Source organism: Atractosteus spatula, chromosome 2 (assembly GCF_055471065.1).
Source record: "Atractosteus spatula isolate fAtrSpa1 chromosome 2, fAtrSpa1.hap1, whole genome shotgun sequence".
In the NCBI taxonomy this organism is placed as follows: domain Eukaryota; kingdom Metazoa; phylum Chordata; class Actinopteri; order Semionotiformes; family Lepisosteidae; genus Atractosteus; species Atractosteus spatula.
The window spans coordinates 8,953,222-8,967,807 of record NC_142707.1 but is presented as its reverse complement, the minus strand read 5'-3'; the positions used below and the strand labels follow the sequence as shown (position 1 = coordinate 8,967,807).

At 48.0% G+C, this 14,586-nt stretch overlaps 2 protein-coding genes across 2 annotated transcripts; both read right to left on the bottom strand.

The window, feature by feature from the left end:
- Positions 1–1,851: 1,851 nt before the first annotated feature.
- Positions 1,852–5,037, bottom strand: LOC148839158 (interleukin-1 beta-like). The gene is made up of 7 exons (XM_088909286.1): positions 4,955–5,037; positions 4,429–4,480; positions 3,964–4,006; positions 3,416–3,635; positions 2,844–3,017; positions 2,459–2,595; positions 1,852–2,073 (listed from the first exon to the last, which is right to left on the bottom strand). Exons 2-7 carry the CDS (start codon positions 4,470–4,472, stop codon positions 1,852–1,854), a joined length of 840 nt encoding a protein of 279 aa, XP_088765412.1. The 5' UTR covers positions 4,473–4,480; positions 4,955–5,037.
- A 5,173-nt stretch (positions 5,038–10,210) lies between these two features.
- On the bottom strand, positions 10,211–13,929 carry LOC148839157 (interleukin-1 beta-like). The gene is made up of 7 exons (XM_088907075.1): positions 13,847–13,929; positions 13,321–13,372; positions 12,856–12,898; positions 12,308–12,527; positions 11,737–11,910; positions 11,352–11,488; positions 10,211–10,967 (listed from the first exon to the last, which is right to left on the bottom strand). The coding sequence occupies exons 2-7, from the start codon at positions 13,362–13,364 to the stop codon at positions 10,746–10,748; spliced, it is 840 nt and encodes a 279-aa protein (XP_088763201.1). The 5' UTR covers positions 13,365–13,372; positions 13,847–13,929; the 3' UTR covers positions 10,211–10,745.
- Positions 13,930–14,586: the final 657 nt, after the last annotated feature.

Genomic DNA, 14,586 nt, shown 5'->3' with positions numbered 1-14,586 from the left:
GACAGAGCACAGCTGTATTGTCAATTGGATGTATCAGGAAATTCCAGTCGCAAACAGAACAAGAGAGAGAGCACGTGCACTGGCAAGCTGTTCAGCACACGTGACTTGATTAGTTGATCTGGAGGTCTCATTCAGCCGTTCCTTGAAAGAAACCAGCATGGCAGCTTCGTAAACACTCGTTCCACATTCCCGCATTCCTGTGTCTGACACGTAGTATTTTACACAGAAAAACGGTCAATTACATGTCCTCTGTTTTACTCATTGTTTGGAAAATTCAGAGTAAGAGAACATTCGTTTGAAATTCAGCATTGACTGCATTCAAGCTTGTGGGTCATGGATGGAAATAAGCTTGAATAATGAATTCAAAATTCCTGGATCTACCCATCCTGGTGAAAAAGATACCTGGGTACCACGGTCCTGACTCTCAGTGGTCATTAATGATTCCCGGGCATTTGTCGAGAAGAGTAGGGAGTTATCCCGGTGTCCGGGCCAAATTTCCCTCCTTGGCTTGTACTGTGGCCTCCAGATTGTCCTCCTGTATGATTGGCTTGCACTTGCCCTGTGATGGACTGGCCCCCTGTCCAGGGTGTACCCCGCCTTGTGCTCATTGCTTGCCAGGTAGGCTTCCCGCGACACCGTATGGTAGAAAGCAGTTTGGCAAATGACATGATATCCTACATGTGAACTGGAATATGAAAAAAAAGCTTCTAAATCATTTCAGCTTCTTAAAGAGCAAAACATAGCTGCTGATCTTACATTGAAATGCAAAGCAAAATAATATCCTCACGTAATCTTTTTATGTCCATGGGCAATCTTACGAGATACACTTAAACAACCACATGCTGTCTGTTTTATAGAGCTTTTGAAAACATCATTTGAAATTCTGCACTGGCAGCAATCCAGCTTATGGGTTATGGATCTAAATAAAGCTACATCAGTGAACAAAAAGTTCTTCTACTTTACATTTTTGCCTGCCTTTCATTCATTTCAAAGCAAAGACTCGTGAACTCTGATCATCTGCAGCCTTGCTCCTGCTGAAACACTCTCCATTCATTCAGGACGGGCCTGGAGCTGTACTGGTGGATCGGCTGGATGTGGTGAATCTCTGGCCCGCCACTGCTCCGGGACTCGACTCCAAACGGGCCGGAACAAGGACACAGGAAGGAGCGTGGTGGGTCCAGAAGAGGAAGAGTGAGCTGAGCCCAGAGGCGCAGGGTGCGAGAGAGTGTGGAAAGAGGCGAGTGAAATAGAGACCGCTGGGAAGAAAGACTCGTATCCACAAACAGCTTCAGAGAAACCATCAACAAGAGCCGAGCATTGAAATACTGAAGACATTTATTCAAGTGCAACAATATACAACAGCCATCCCATAAATAATTCCATCCAGCTTAATGTATAAAAACAACAGCAAATGTATAAATAAAACTTAAATACTTAAATATGAAGGTGTGCACCTCAGCCCTGAATTGTGAAGCAATGTAAACATTAGTTTCAGACAGTAGATGTTCTGCAGTGTGAACAAACGTTACAGCAGCCAATACAACTCAATTAACACATTGAAATAAATAAAAATAAATAGAGAACTTCACTGAGACACAATATAAATATCTGTACAAACACTAAAGTTACAGTTTAATTCAATATGAATTCTTCATTGCTTTTGAACAAGCACACATTATGTATTTACGCTCTGTGACTCTCAGGCCACAATTTCCCAGAGGCTGGAAAATGAGCTTGAAACTTTGGGATTCACACCTAAGCTGGCCGCGCTGCTCTCTGTACTTGGTACATACTGAGACACTGGGACCCCCAGCCCGAGACCTGCTGGTGAGCACTGGGGCCGGCCAGCCCTCACTGCTGCTTGACCATGAAGCTGGTGATGCAGTCGTTGGGGTGCAGGTGGCACATGGCCACTGGGCAGGGCTCCTCAATGGCCGTGCTGATGTACCAGCCGGGGCAGTTGACCGACTCGAAGGTGGAGGACGAGACGCCGCTGTCCGTCTTGTAGAAGAGGAAGCGGGCCGCGGTGCTGCCGGAGCGGATGCTTCTCAGGTCCTCTTTGTCGGGGATCTCCTGAGGGGGGCGACAGCGAGAGCAGCAGTCAGAGCTGAGCACCGGTAAGTGTGGATTGACGGGCAGCTGGTGCACAAGCCTCACGGGAGAGAATACCAGAGGACCAGCACACACAGAGCCCTGCCATCGCTTGACACTAATGTGCACCTTCACACACGGCACTAGGAGATCTCTCCAGCAGACAGGTGACAGCTGATGCTCATGTCAACTGTCTTATTGAGGCAGAAGTCAAAGCCGAGTTGCTTGGAGCTGCTGCTCAATCCTGCCGCTGCTTACAGACATGCAGAGAGATGCCAGTGTGAAGACAAGGAGCGAAACCTTCCGATTTCGACAGCGCTTTGAGAGAGGAAGAGAAGAAGCCGGCCGCAACGAAGAGAGCTCCTACCTCAATCTGCAGGATGGGTTTGCCCTCGGACTCGGAGCAGGACAGGTACAGGTTGCGGCCCCCGATGCCCAGGGCCACTGGCTGGGACTGAGAGGAGACTGGAGGCAGCGAGACGTATGTGGACAGGTTCAGCCACACTGCGGGCACACAAGGAGAGAGCACGTCAGTCCTGCGATACCGCGCAATCTGTGCTCTAATTCTAGTCACTTCTTGTGTGTAGGACCTTGTCATCATGGATACAGAGGGTCTTTCCAACAGGACACTGATGATGTGGTGTGAACAGTCCTGCCCTGAAGAGCTGTCCTGTGTCTGCAGGGCTGAGAAGCACTGGACCTGAAGGGCCTGGCCAGCTGTCCTGAGGAGGAGGCCAGTCGCAGGGACTCACCTTTCTTGGAGGAGCTGGGGCCTTGCACAGTGATGGCCAGCAGCTCAGCAGCTCCGTTGGGGAGCTCGTTCAGCTTCCAGCTCTTGTTGTGCTGGTCGGCGATGCTGTGTGCCAGGTCCTGGGTCCGGCGTGTGAAGGTGGGGTTGAACTGGTACTGCTGGTCAAAGCAGACCTCTGTGGGACAGAGACACAAGAGCTCAGGTCAGTGAGTAAAGTGGGCTGCATCCTGGACGGGATGCCAGTCCCTCGCAGGGCACACAGACAGACATGCACACCCTCACACCAGGCCAATGAAACTGCCAGTATGTCTCGAGACTGTGGGAGGAAACCCACACAAACACGGGGAGAACATACAAACTCCACACAGATGGCACCCCAGGTCCAGAATTGAGCCCAGGGCTCCAGAGCTGTGAGGCAGCAACGCTGACCACTGCACCACTAAGCTGCCCTCAGGTATTTCTGAATCAAACATCTTTGCCAGTAAACTGCAACATCAGCCTAATCAGGATGTTGTCTGTTCCTCCTCAGACACAGCAGAGTGGGGAAAGACCGGCTGTGTAGGAGCCTCCTACCTTCCACCAGCTGCTCTATCACAAAGTGGAACAGGGTGTCCCCAGTGAACTCTGTCCCCAGCGGTTTCTCCTGCACCTTCTTCATCCTCTCCAGGGCGACGATGAGTGTGGCGGCTTGGCGAAAGCTGTGCAGAGGGTGAGACTCCACCTCCAGCTCCAGCCCAGGGCTGAGGAGGCAGCGCCTTCTGGGCAAGAAGGTGTCATCCTTCAGGCCGTGATTCTGGCGGACAGGGGAGCAAACGCACAGTCAGCGACCAGGAAACCGCTGCGTGTGTGTGGGCAGCGGTTACTAGACTCCCGGGCTCCGTCTGGACTAATTCACCTCCAGTGTACAGCTGCCGCTAATAGACACTGGAGTAAGACTTCACTTGTCTGCAGAAACGCGTCAGCCGCTACAGTATATAAATGACTCTGAGCGCACACACAGCGATGCAGCAATTACTATCTTTGCCACTTGTTCCAAATAGTCGATGAAGTTCGCTACTCCTCTCGTCTACATGCGTCATCGGTTCATTTCTTCCCTGTGAGAAAAACATGCAGCGCCTCACCTTGGCCGTTAGAGGGCAGTCTACCTCCGTCATGTCGGGATCACTGCAAGGAACAGAGTTTCGTGATGAATTACAACAGACCCACAGAAGAAAACGTGACAATCTTCATAGCTACCGTCTGGTTTTGAAAAAATCATTGTTTAAAACTAATATGAAGGTTCACTTTTGTTTGAGCCTCATGCCTTTTCAACAGTCCTGTGCTACTTTCTTACAGACAGTAGATAGCAAACGCTTAATAATCCTGGTTACATAATATACCGTTTTAGTCATTACAAAGTGAGCATCTCAAGGCTTCAGGTGTCACATGAATATAACTACTTTTATTATCACACTTGAAAACACTCAAGATCACAGCTGGTTCTGCACGGTTTTGTTCTTTTCCTATGAAAGCGGAGGTGAGTCTCCACTCAGACGGAGCTCAGTGCTGTAGGTTCCCGGCGCCAGGTGTGCGATCAATCCCCTCACCTTTCTAAAGCCAAGGATAAGTCGAACTCGATGTCACACATCATGTTTGCGCCTAGAACACAAGAAAAAACACACTGACATGTCAAATATTCCCATTCCCATAATCTTTAAACATACACATCGCATATATATTGTAATTCCGTAAAAAAGTACATTTCAAATTATATTTGTCTACATTTACACAAATGTATGACACATCAGCCAGTAACTAAAAAAGATCAAAACTGCAGTGATTTCCTTATTTCATGAACTCGTTCCAACCCAATATTTCTAGAAATATAAAAAACCACAACAACCCGCGATTCGGCATCCTCAAGTAAAGTCGCGCAAACGAGTCGTTGAATTGTTTCTGCTCAAGAGCTTTTCCAAAAGCGCCGCAGCGCCACCATTTCTGCCCTGCGAACTGACAGCGGATCTTTCACACTAACATACAGATAACAAATATTCCATTAAAGCCCATTACCCGACTTCAGCTCTGCGATTCTACCCCTATGCCCGAATCAGAGGAATGTCTCTTTGCCGGTACCTGAGGTTGTCTTCCAGCGGCAAAGTCAACTCCGTGTCGGTCAGCTCAGACACTCGGGATCTGACCAGCGCACCGCAGATCCGCCTGTTTATACCCGCGGCTCTAGGAAAATGGGGTTTCCGCTCCCGAAAGCGGAAGAAAACGAAATTCGACTGTCGAAATTCTGTAATTAGCCATAAAACACTGGATTGTACACGAGAGTTGAAATTAATGAAACAATCGAAATTGCTTTTATGATACAATAAAGCTGCGAAATTATTTTACACTTCGTTTTTATTTTGTTCCCCTTGTACATGTTGGTTTAAGAGCTTCCTACTATCGGTGTCTGAGATATTTTTAAACTGTGTCTTTTGCAGGGCATCTCTCGGTTCTCAGCTCTGCTGTGGCATGGAGAGGCAGTACGAAGCATGGAGTTCTTAATAGCGCGGGATATATGGATGAAATTAGTAAAATACTATCAATGTCAGCTGGCAGACTGACAGAGTTTCCATTCTGGGTTTCAGAATTGTACTACATATGATATCATTTACCAAACCGCTTTATGCCGTACGGTGTCGCGGGAAGCCGGAGCCGACCCGGCAAGCAACGAGCGGAAGGCAGGGTACACGCAGGGCAATCATGATACATGGGGACAATTTGGAGGCCACGGTAAAGGCCGAGGGGGGGAGTTTGGCCCGTACACCGGGATAACTCCCTACTCTTCTCGAGAAAAGTCCGGGTATCTTTAATGACAACTGAGAGTCAGGACCCCGCTTTAACGTCTCATCCGAAAGACGGCGCCCACTACAGTATAGTGCCCCGCCACATGGACTGCAGGGTGAGCGCCCCCCGCTGGTCCCACTAACACCTCTTCCAGCAGCAACCACAGCTTCCGAGGAGGTCTCACATCCAGGTACTGACCAGGCTCAACCCTGCTGAGCTTCAATGGGTAACCAGTAGAGAGCTGCAAGGTGATATGGCCGCTGGCATTACATACAATATACTGAAAACATCTAATACATACATATAATACAAAATAGTATGCGCTTTCAATCAGCAGAAACATCGCAAGATTTGTGAATTCACGAAAAACCAGTCAGACAGACCAATGAGGATCTGACTCCCTATGTTTCTTTAAAGTTTTGTTTGCTTCGCGACCAGGGTTTTTTTTTGGGGATCAGTTCAACTCAGAGTAAATAAAATAGCCCGACACTCAGTCTGTATGCGATTTTATACACATTCACACTTCACACTCACGGCACACTGTTTTGGATAGAATACTCGGTCTTCAGCAGAGAATTAGTGCACGGTCATCAGTTTTCCTGTTTAAACTTGGGACAAAAATCGTGCTCTTGTGGTTTTTCACAAGGAAGTGAATAAACATGCTATTTCCTTCCAAAGATTTGGAAAGCGTATCTAATATTCGTCAGGGTTTCTGCGTTGCAAAACAAACTTTCCCTGATTTTGCTTGTTTTGAAGTTTTAATCACAAAAGGAAGTTGATCATCGCCGCAATTTGTGGTGGAAGTTTTATAAATTTGACTAAAAGTCATTGAAAACTCCTCACCCTTTAGACTCGTTCATGGTTGCATAATAAGACACGACTTTGGTAATAAAGATTTTTGAACTATCCATATGTACTGTTACAGAAAGCGTTGAGGTTATTAAAATTGGTCCGGATTAAGTTTGATTAATTTGTGTTCATAACGCCTCTAACGGGTCTTGTGTGTAAACTACTTTATGGGCTCATTTGCATTAGAGAGACCCACTCGTCAGTGACTATAGGGCTGTAATGTACTGCTCTTAGATACAGTCTTACAGGTTAAAGAAATGACGCTCCAAAATCTTCATAGGTATCATCCTGTTCAAAAAGCACTTCAGCTCGAGATTCGAACATGAACAAGGTGATTTATTTGTGTTCTGTAGGTCTGCTCTGGGAAAGAAACTCGGACAGATTTATCTCTTACTGTACATGTATAAATATAAAACTGTTTTGGGAAGACTTGAAAAACTTCATCTTTAAGTGTATCGATGTGAATGTCAGGTTTAAGGAGTTTGATGTGATGTTAAGCTTTGCAAGGTGTAATATGGAAAAGGGGCATGTATATATAATCTGTTATTAATAAAGGCTTGATCACACAATCTGTACATCAAAATGGGCCACTGCTACTCCCTCTTTTACGATATGTGAGATGGATGTGCAAGATTACATGAATTCCATTGAGAACATGAAAAATAAGAAGGTAAAAGGCACAACTGACATACTGCACATACAATATTTAATTTGATGTGTCTGGATTTGTAATTATCTGTAGCAACATTTTGTTGAGTCTTTTTTGTTCACCTTTCTGTTTGAAAAACTGTTTCTCCTTTGCCTGTAACATCTGATGTTCAATAAAAGTAAAAAACGTACTGCTCTCTCAGTAACACTGTCTGCTGGCAGTGAATTGTTTCGGGTTCCTAAGTATCTAGTTTAAAGAGGGAATACATAACAGCAAATGTTTGATGCTCTGTACTTTTGCAATAATCCGATATGTAGAGAAAATATGTTTCTTGGGTTTCTAGCACAGCTCTGTGTGAGAGCATAAGAAAAGTGTCACGGACGTCCAAAGGGACTAACCGTGGGGAGCAGGAGAGCGGAAAAAGACCCATATGCGTAGCGGCGAGATGGGAAAAAGGCCCGGGCTCATTAGTGCAAAGAGTTCAGGAATGCCGTATAGAAACCTATGCCCTCAGGGAGCGGACGTGGGGCGCCCTGGTGCTAGGCGGGTCTCAGGACATCCGAACGTCAATGCTGAGCGAGGACAGAGTGCAAGACCTGGAAATATATAGCCCAAGGGAAAGAGAGGGACAGGAAGGACAGCAGACTGGAAACTAGGGACAGGACAGAGATGGAGCGCCCTCTGGCTGCAGAGGGCGTGACAGTACCCCCCCCTTCATGGGCGGCACCCGACGCCCATACAAATACATGAGCTGCCCAGCACTGGGGGGAGGAAAAACCTCATTTAACTGAAAGGAAACCTCCGGGAGTCCACGGCTGAGAGCTACCCCCTCCTCCGGGGTATAAACCTTTATTGGGTGGAGGAAGGGGGGGTAGAGTAGAGCTCCGGAGACTTAAAACAAAAAAGTACACAAGCACAAACACAACAGACAAAAACCTGGGAAAGACCAGGGAGACAAACCACACACAACAGTGGACAACCTGAGGAAAGCCAGACCGAAGTCCGCTCACAGGCACAGATGCCCGGAGTGATATCCAGCGAAAAGAATGGAGGAACGGCAGAAAGCTTACCATTCTATCACTGATATCGGAGAGAGCAAGACCAGGAAGAGCCAGGCACGAAAACCCGCTCCAGACACAGAAGCTCGGAGTGATATCCAGTAATAAGAATAGGAAAGCCAGCTCAACATTCAATCACTGATATCGGAGTGATCTACCCGAGGAAAGCCAGGTGCAGGACCCGCTCACAGGCACGGAAGATCGGAGTGATATCCAGTGATTAGAATAGAGGAACTGAAAAAAAAACAGCCCAGAGAACAAGAAAAAAAAAACTGCGGCAAGACAAAAAAAAAAACGCCGCTCGCGGGGTCAGTAGGTGGCTCAGCATTCTGTCACGGACGTCCAAAGGGACTAACCGTGGGGAGCAGGAGAGCGGAAAAAGACCCATATGCGTAGCGGCGAGACGGGAAAAAGGCCCGGGCTCATTAGTGCAAAGAGTTCAGGAATGCCGTATAGAAACCTATGCCCTCAGGGAGCGGACGTGGGGGACAGGACAGAGAAGGAGCGCCCTCTGGCTGCAGAGGGCGTGACAAAAAGCCTGCTAACTGGGGTGGGGAGATCTTGTTTGCTAGAAGTTCAGCAGCTCAGTGCAGATAAAATGTCATCCAGCTGTTTCTTAAAGATGCCCAGAGGTTGGGCCTCTCTCTGGAGGCGGAGCACAGCTGTATTGTCAATTGGATGTATCAGGAAATTCCAGTCGCAAACAGAACAAGAGAGAGAGCACATGCACTGGCAAGCTGTTCAGCACACGTGACTTGATTAGTTGATCTGGAGGTCTCATTCAGCCGTTCCTTGAAAGAAACCAGCATGGCAGCTTCGTAAACACTCGTTCCACATTCCCGCATTCCTGTGTCTGACGCGTAGTATTTTACACAGAAAAACGGTCAATTACATGTCCTCTGTTTTACTCATTGTTTGGAAAATTCAGAGTAAGAGAACATTCGTTTGAAATTCAGCATTGACTGCATTCAAGCTTGTGGGTCATGGATGGAAATAAGCTTGAATAATGAATTCAAAATTCCTGGATCTACCCATCCTGGTGAAAAAGATACCTGGGTACCACGGTCCTGACTCTCAGTGGTCATTAATGATTCCCGGGCATTTGTCGAGAAGAGTAGGGAGTTATCCCGGTGTCCGGGCCAAATTTCCCTCCTTGGCTTGTACTGTGGCCTCCAGATTGTCCCCCTGTATGATTGGCTTGCACTTGCCCTGTGATGGACTGGCCCCTTGTCCAGGGTGTACCCCGCCTTGTGCTCATTGCTTGCCAGGTAGGCTCCGGCTTCCCGCGACACCGTATGGTAGAAAGCAGTTTGGCAAATGACATGATATCCTACATGTGAACTGGAATATGAAAAAAAAGCTTCTAAATCATTCCAGCTTCTTAAAGAGCAAAACATAGCTGCTGATCTTACATTGAAATGCAAAGCAAAATAATATCCTCACGTAATCTTTTTATGTCCATGGGCAATCTTACGAGATACACTTAAACAATCACATGCTGTCTGTTTTATAGAGCTTTTGAAAACATCATTTGAAATTCTGCACTGGCAGCAATCCAGCTTATGGGTTATGGATCTAAATAAAGCTACATCAGTGAACAAAAAGTTCTTCTACTTTACATTATTGCCTGCCTTTCATTCATTTCAAAGCAAAGACTTGTGAGCTCTGCGCACGTACTAAACCCCAGAACTCTGATCATCTGCGGCCTTGCTCCTGCTGAAACACTCTCCATTCATTCAGGACGGGCCTGGAGCTGGACTGGTGGATCGGCTGGATGTGGTGAATCTCTGGCCCGCCACTGCTCCGGGACTCGACTCCAAACGGGCCGGAACAAGGACACAGGAAGAAGCGTGGCGGGTCCAGAAGAGGAAGAGTGAGCTGAGCCCAGAGACGCAGGGTGCGAGAGAGTGTGGAAAGAGGCGAGTGAAATAGAGACTGCTGGGAAGAAAGACTCGTATCCACAAACAGCTTCAGAGAAACCATCAACAAGAGCCGAGCATTGAAATGCTGAAGACATTTATTCAAGTGCAACAATATACAACAGCCATCCCATAAATAATTCCATCCAGCTTAATGTATAAAAACAACAGCAAATGTATAAATAAAACTTAAATACTTAAATATGAAGGTGTGCACCTCAGCCCTGAATTGTGAAGCAATGTAAACATTAGTTTCAGACAGTAGATGTTCTGCAGTGTGAACAAACGTTACAGCAGCCAATACAACTCAATTAACACATTGAAATAAATAAAAATAAATAGAGAACTTCACTGAGACACAATATAAATATCTGTACAAACACTAAAGTTACATTTTAATTCAATATGAATTCTTCATTGCTTTTGAACAAGCACACATTATGTATTTACGCTCTGTGACTCTCAGGCCACAATTTCCCAGAGGCTGGAAAATGAGCTTGAAACTTTGGGATTCACACCTAAGCTGGCCGCGCTGCTCTCTGTACTTGGTACATACTGAGACACTGGGACCCCCAGCCCGAGACCTGCTGGTGAGCACTGGGGCCGGCCAGCCCTCACTGCTGCTTGACCATGAAGCTGGTGATGCGGTCGTTGGGGTGCAGGTGGCACATGGCCACCGGGCAGGGCTCCTCAATGGCCGTGCTGATGTACCAGCCGGGGCAGTTGACCGACTCGAAGGTGGAGGACGAGACGCCGCTGTCCGTCTTGTAGAAGAGGAAGCGGGCCGCGGTGCTGCCGGAGCGGATGCTTCTCAGGTCCTCTTTGTCGGGGATCTCCTGAGGGGGGCGACAGCGAGAGCAGCAGTCAGAGCTGAGCGCCGGTAAGTGTGGATTGACGGGCAGCTGGTGCACAAGCCTCACGGGAGAGAATACCAGAGGACCAGCACACACAGAGCCCTGCCATCGCTTGACACTAATGTGCACCTTCACACACAGCACTAGGAGATCTCTCCAGCAGACAGGTGACAGCTGATGCTCATGGCAACTGTCTTATTGAGGCAGAAGTCAAAGCCGAGTTGCTTGGAGCTGCTGCACAATCCTGCCGCTGCTTACAGACATGCAGAGAGATGCCAGTGTGAAGACAAGGAGCGAAACCTTCCGATTTCGACTGCGCTTTGAGAGAGGAAGAGAAGAAGCCGACCGCAGCGAGAGAGCTCCTACCTCAATCTGCAGGATGGGTTTGCCCTCGGACTCGGAGCAGGACAGGTACAGGTTGCGGCCCCCGATGCCCAGGGCCACTGGCTGGGACTGAGAGGAGACTGGAGGCAGCGAGACGTATGTGGACAGGTTCAGCCACACTGCGGGCACACAAGGAGAGAGCACGTCAGTCCTGCGATACCGCGCAATCTGTGCTCTAATTCTAGTCACTTCTTGTGTGTAGGACCTTGTCATCACGGATACAGAGGGTCTTTCCAACAGGACACTGATGATGTGGTGTGAACAGTCCTGCCCTGAAGAGCTGTCCTGTGTCTGCAGGGCTGAGAAGCACTGGACCTGAAGGGCCTGGCCAGCTGTCCTGAGGAGGAGGCCAGTCGCAGGGACTCACCTTTCTTGGAGGAGCTGGGGCCTTGCACAGTGATGGCCAGCAGCTCAGCAGCTCCGTTGGGGAGCTCGTTCAGCTTCCAGCTCTTGTTGTGCTGATCGGCGATGCTGTGTGCCAGGTCCTGGGTCCGGCGTGTGAAGGTGGGGTTGAACTGGTACTGCTGGTCAAAGCAGACCTCTGTGGGACAGAGACACAAGAGCTCAGGTCAGTGAGAAAGTGGGGTACATCCTGGACGGGATGCCAGTCCCTCGCAGGGCACACAGACAGACATGCACACCCTCACACCAGGCCAATGAAACTGCCAGTATGTCTCGAGACTGTGGGAGGGAACCCACACAAACACGGGGAGAACATACAAACTCCACACAGATGGCACCCCAGGTCCAGAATTGAGCCCAGGGCTCCAGAGCTGTGAGGCAGCAACGCTGACCACTGCACCACTAAGCTGCCCTCAGGTATTTCTGAATCAAACATCTTTGCCAGTAAACTGCAACATCAGCCTAATCAGGATGTTGTCTGTTCCTCCTCAGACACAGCAGAGTGGGGAAAGACCGGCTGTGTAGGAGCCTCCTACCTTCCACCAGCTGCTCTATCACAAAGTGGAACAGGGTGTCCCCAGTGAACTCTGTCCCCAGCGGTTTCTCCTGCACCTTCTTCATCCTCTCCAGGGCGACGATGAGTGTGGCGGCTTGGCGAAAGCTGTGCAGAGGGTGAGACTCCACCTCCAGCTCCAGCCCAGGGCTGAGGAGGCAGCGCCTTCTGGGCAAGAAGGTGTCATCCTTCAGGCCGTGATTCTGGCGGACAGGGGAGCAAACGCACAGTCAGCGACCAGGAAACCGCTGCGTGTGTGTGGGCAGCGGTTACTAGACTCCCGGGCTCCGTCTGGACTAATTCACCTCCAGTGTACAGCTGCCGCTAATAGACACTGGAGTAAGACTTCACTTGTCTGCAGAAACGCGTCAGCCGCTACAGTATATAAATGACTCTGAGCGCACACACAGCGATGCAGCAATTACTATCTTTGCCACTTGTTCCAAATAGTCGATGAAGTTCGCTACTCCTCTCGTCTACATGCGTCATCGGTTCATTTCTTCCCTGTGAGAAAAACATGCAGCGCCTCACCTTGGCCGTTAGAGGGCAGTCTACCTCCGTCATGTCGGGATCACTGCAAGGAACAGAGTTTCGTGATGAATTACAACAGACCCACAGAAGAAAACGTGACAATCTTCATAGCTACCGTCTGGTTTTGAAAAAATCATTGTTTAAAACTAATATGAAGGTTCACTTTTGTTTGAGCCTCATGCCTTTTCAACAGTCCTGTGCTACTTTCTTACAGACAGTAGATAGCAAACGCTTAATAATCCTGGTTACATAATATACCGTTTTAGTCATTACAAAGTGAGCATCTCAAGGCTTCAGGTGTCACATGAATATAACTACTTTTATTATCACACTTGAAAACACTCAAGATCACAGCTGGTTCTGCACGGTTTTGTTCTTTTCCTATGAAAGCGGAGGTGAGTCTCCACTCAGACGGAGCTCAGTGCTGTAGGTTCCCGGCGCCAGGTGTGCGATCAATCCCCTCACCTTTCTAAAGCCAAGGATAAGTCGAACTCGATGTCACACATCATGTTTGCGCCTAGAACACAAGAAAAAACACACTGACATGTCAAATATTCCCATTCCCATAATCTTTAAACATACACATCGCATATATATTGTAATTCCGTAAAAAAGTACATTTCAAATTATATTTGTCTACATTTACACAAATGTATGACACATCAGCCAGTAACTAAAAAAGATCAAAACTGCAGTGATTTCCTTATTTCATGAACTCGTTCCAACCCAATATCTCTAGAAATATAAAAAACCACAACAACCCGCGATTCGGCATCCTCAAGTAAAGTCGCGCAAACGAGTCGTTGAATTGTTTCTGCTCAAGAGCTTTTCCAAAAGCGCCGCAGCGCCACCATTTCTGCCCTGCGAACTGACAGCGGATCTTTCACACTAACATACAGATAACAAATATTCCATTAAAGCCCATTACCCGACTTCAGCTCTGCGATTCTACCGCTATGCCCGAATCAGAGGAATGTCTCTTTGCCGGTACCTGAGGTTGTCTTCCAGCGGCAAAGTCAACTCCGTGTCGGTCAGCTCAGACACTCGGGATCTGACCAGCGCACCGCAGATCCGCCTGTTTATACCCGCGGCTCTAGGAAAATGGGGTTTCCGCTCCCGAAAGCGGAAGAAAACGAAATTCGACTGTCGAAATTCTGTAATTAGCCATAAAACACTGGATTGTACACGAGAGTTGAAATTAATGAAACAATCGAAATTGCTTTTATGATACAATAAAGCTGCGAAATTATTTTACACTTCGTTTTTATTTTGTTCCCCTTGTGCATGTTGGTTTAAGAGCTTCCTACTATCGGTGTCTGAGATATTTTTAAACTTTGTCTTTTGCAGGGCATCTCTCGGTTCTCAGCTCTGCTGTGGCATGGAGAGGCAGTACGAAGCATGGAGTTCTTAATAGCGCGGGATATATGGATGAAATTAGTAAAATACTATCAATGTCAGCTGGCAGACTGACAGAGTTTCCATTCTGTGTTTCAGAATTGTACTGCATATGATATCATTTACCAAACCACTTTATGCCGTACGGTGTCGCGGGAAGCCGGAGCCGACCCGGCAAGCAACGAGCGCAAGGCAGGGTACACGCAGGGCAATCATGATACATGGGGACAATTTGGAGGCCACGGTAAAGGCCGAGGGGGGGAGTTTGGCCCGTACACCGGGATAACTCCCTACTCTTCTCGAGAAAAGTCCGGGTATCTTTAATGACAACTGAGA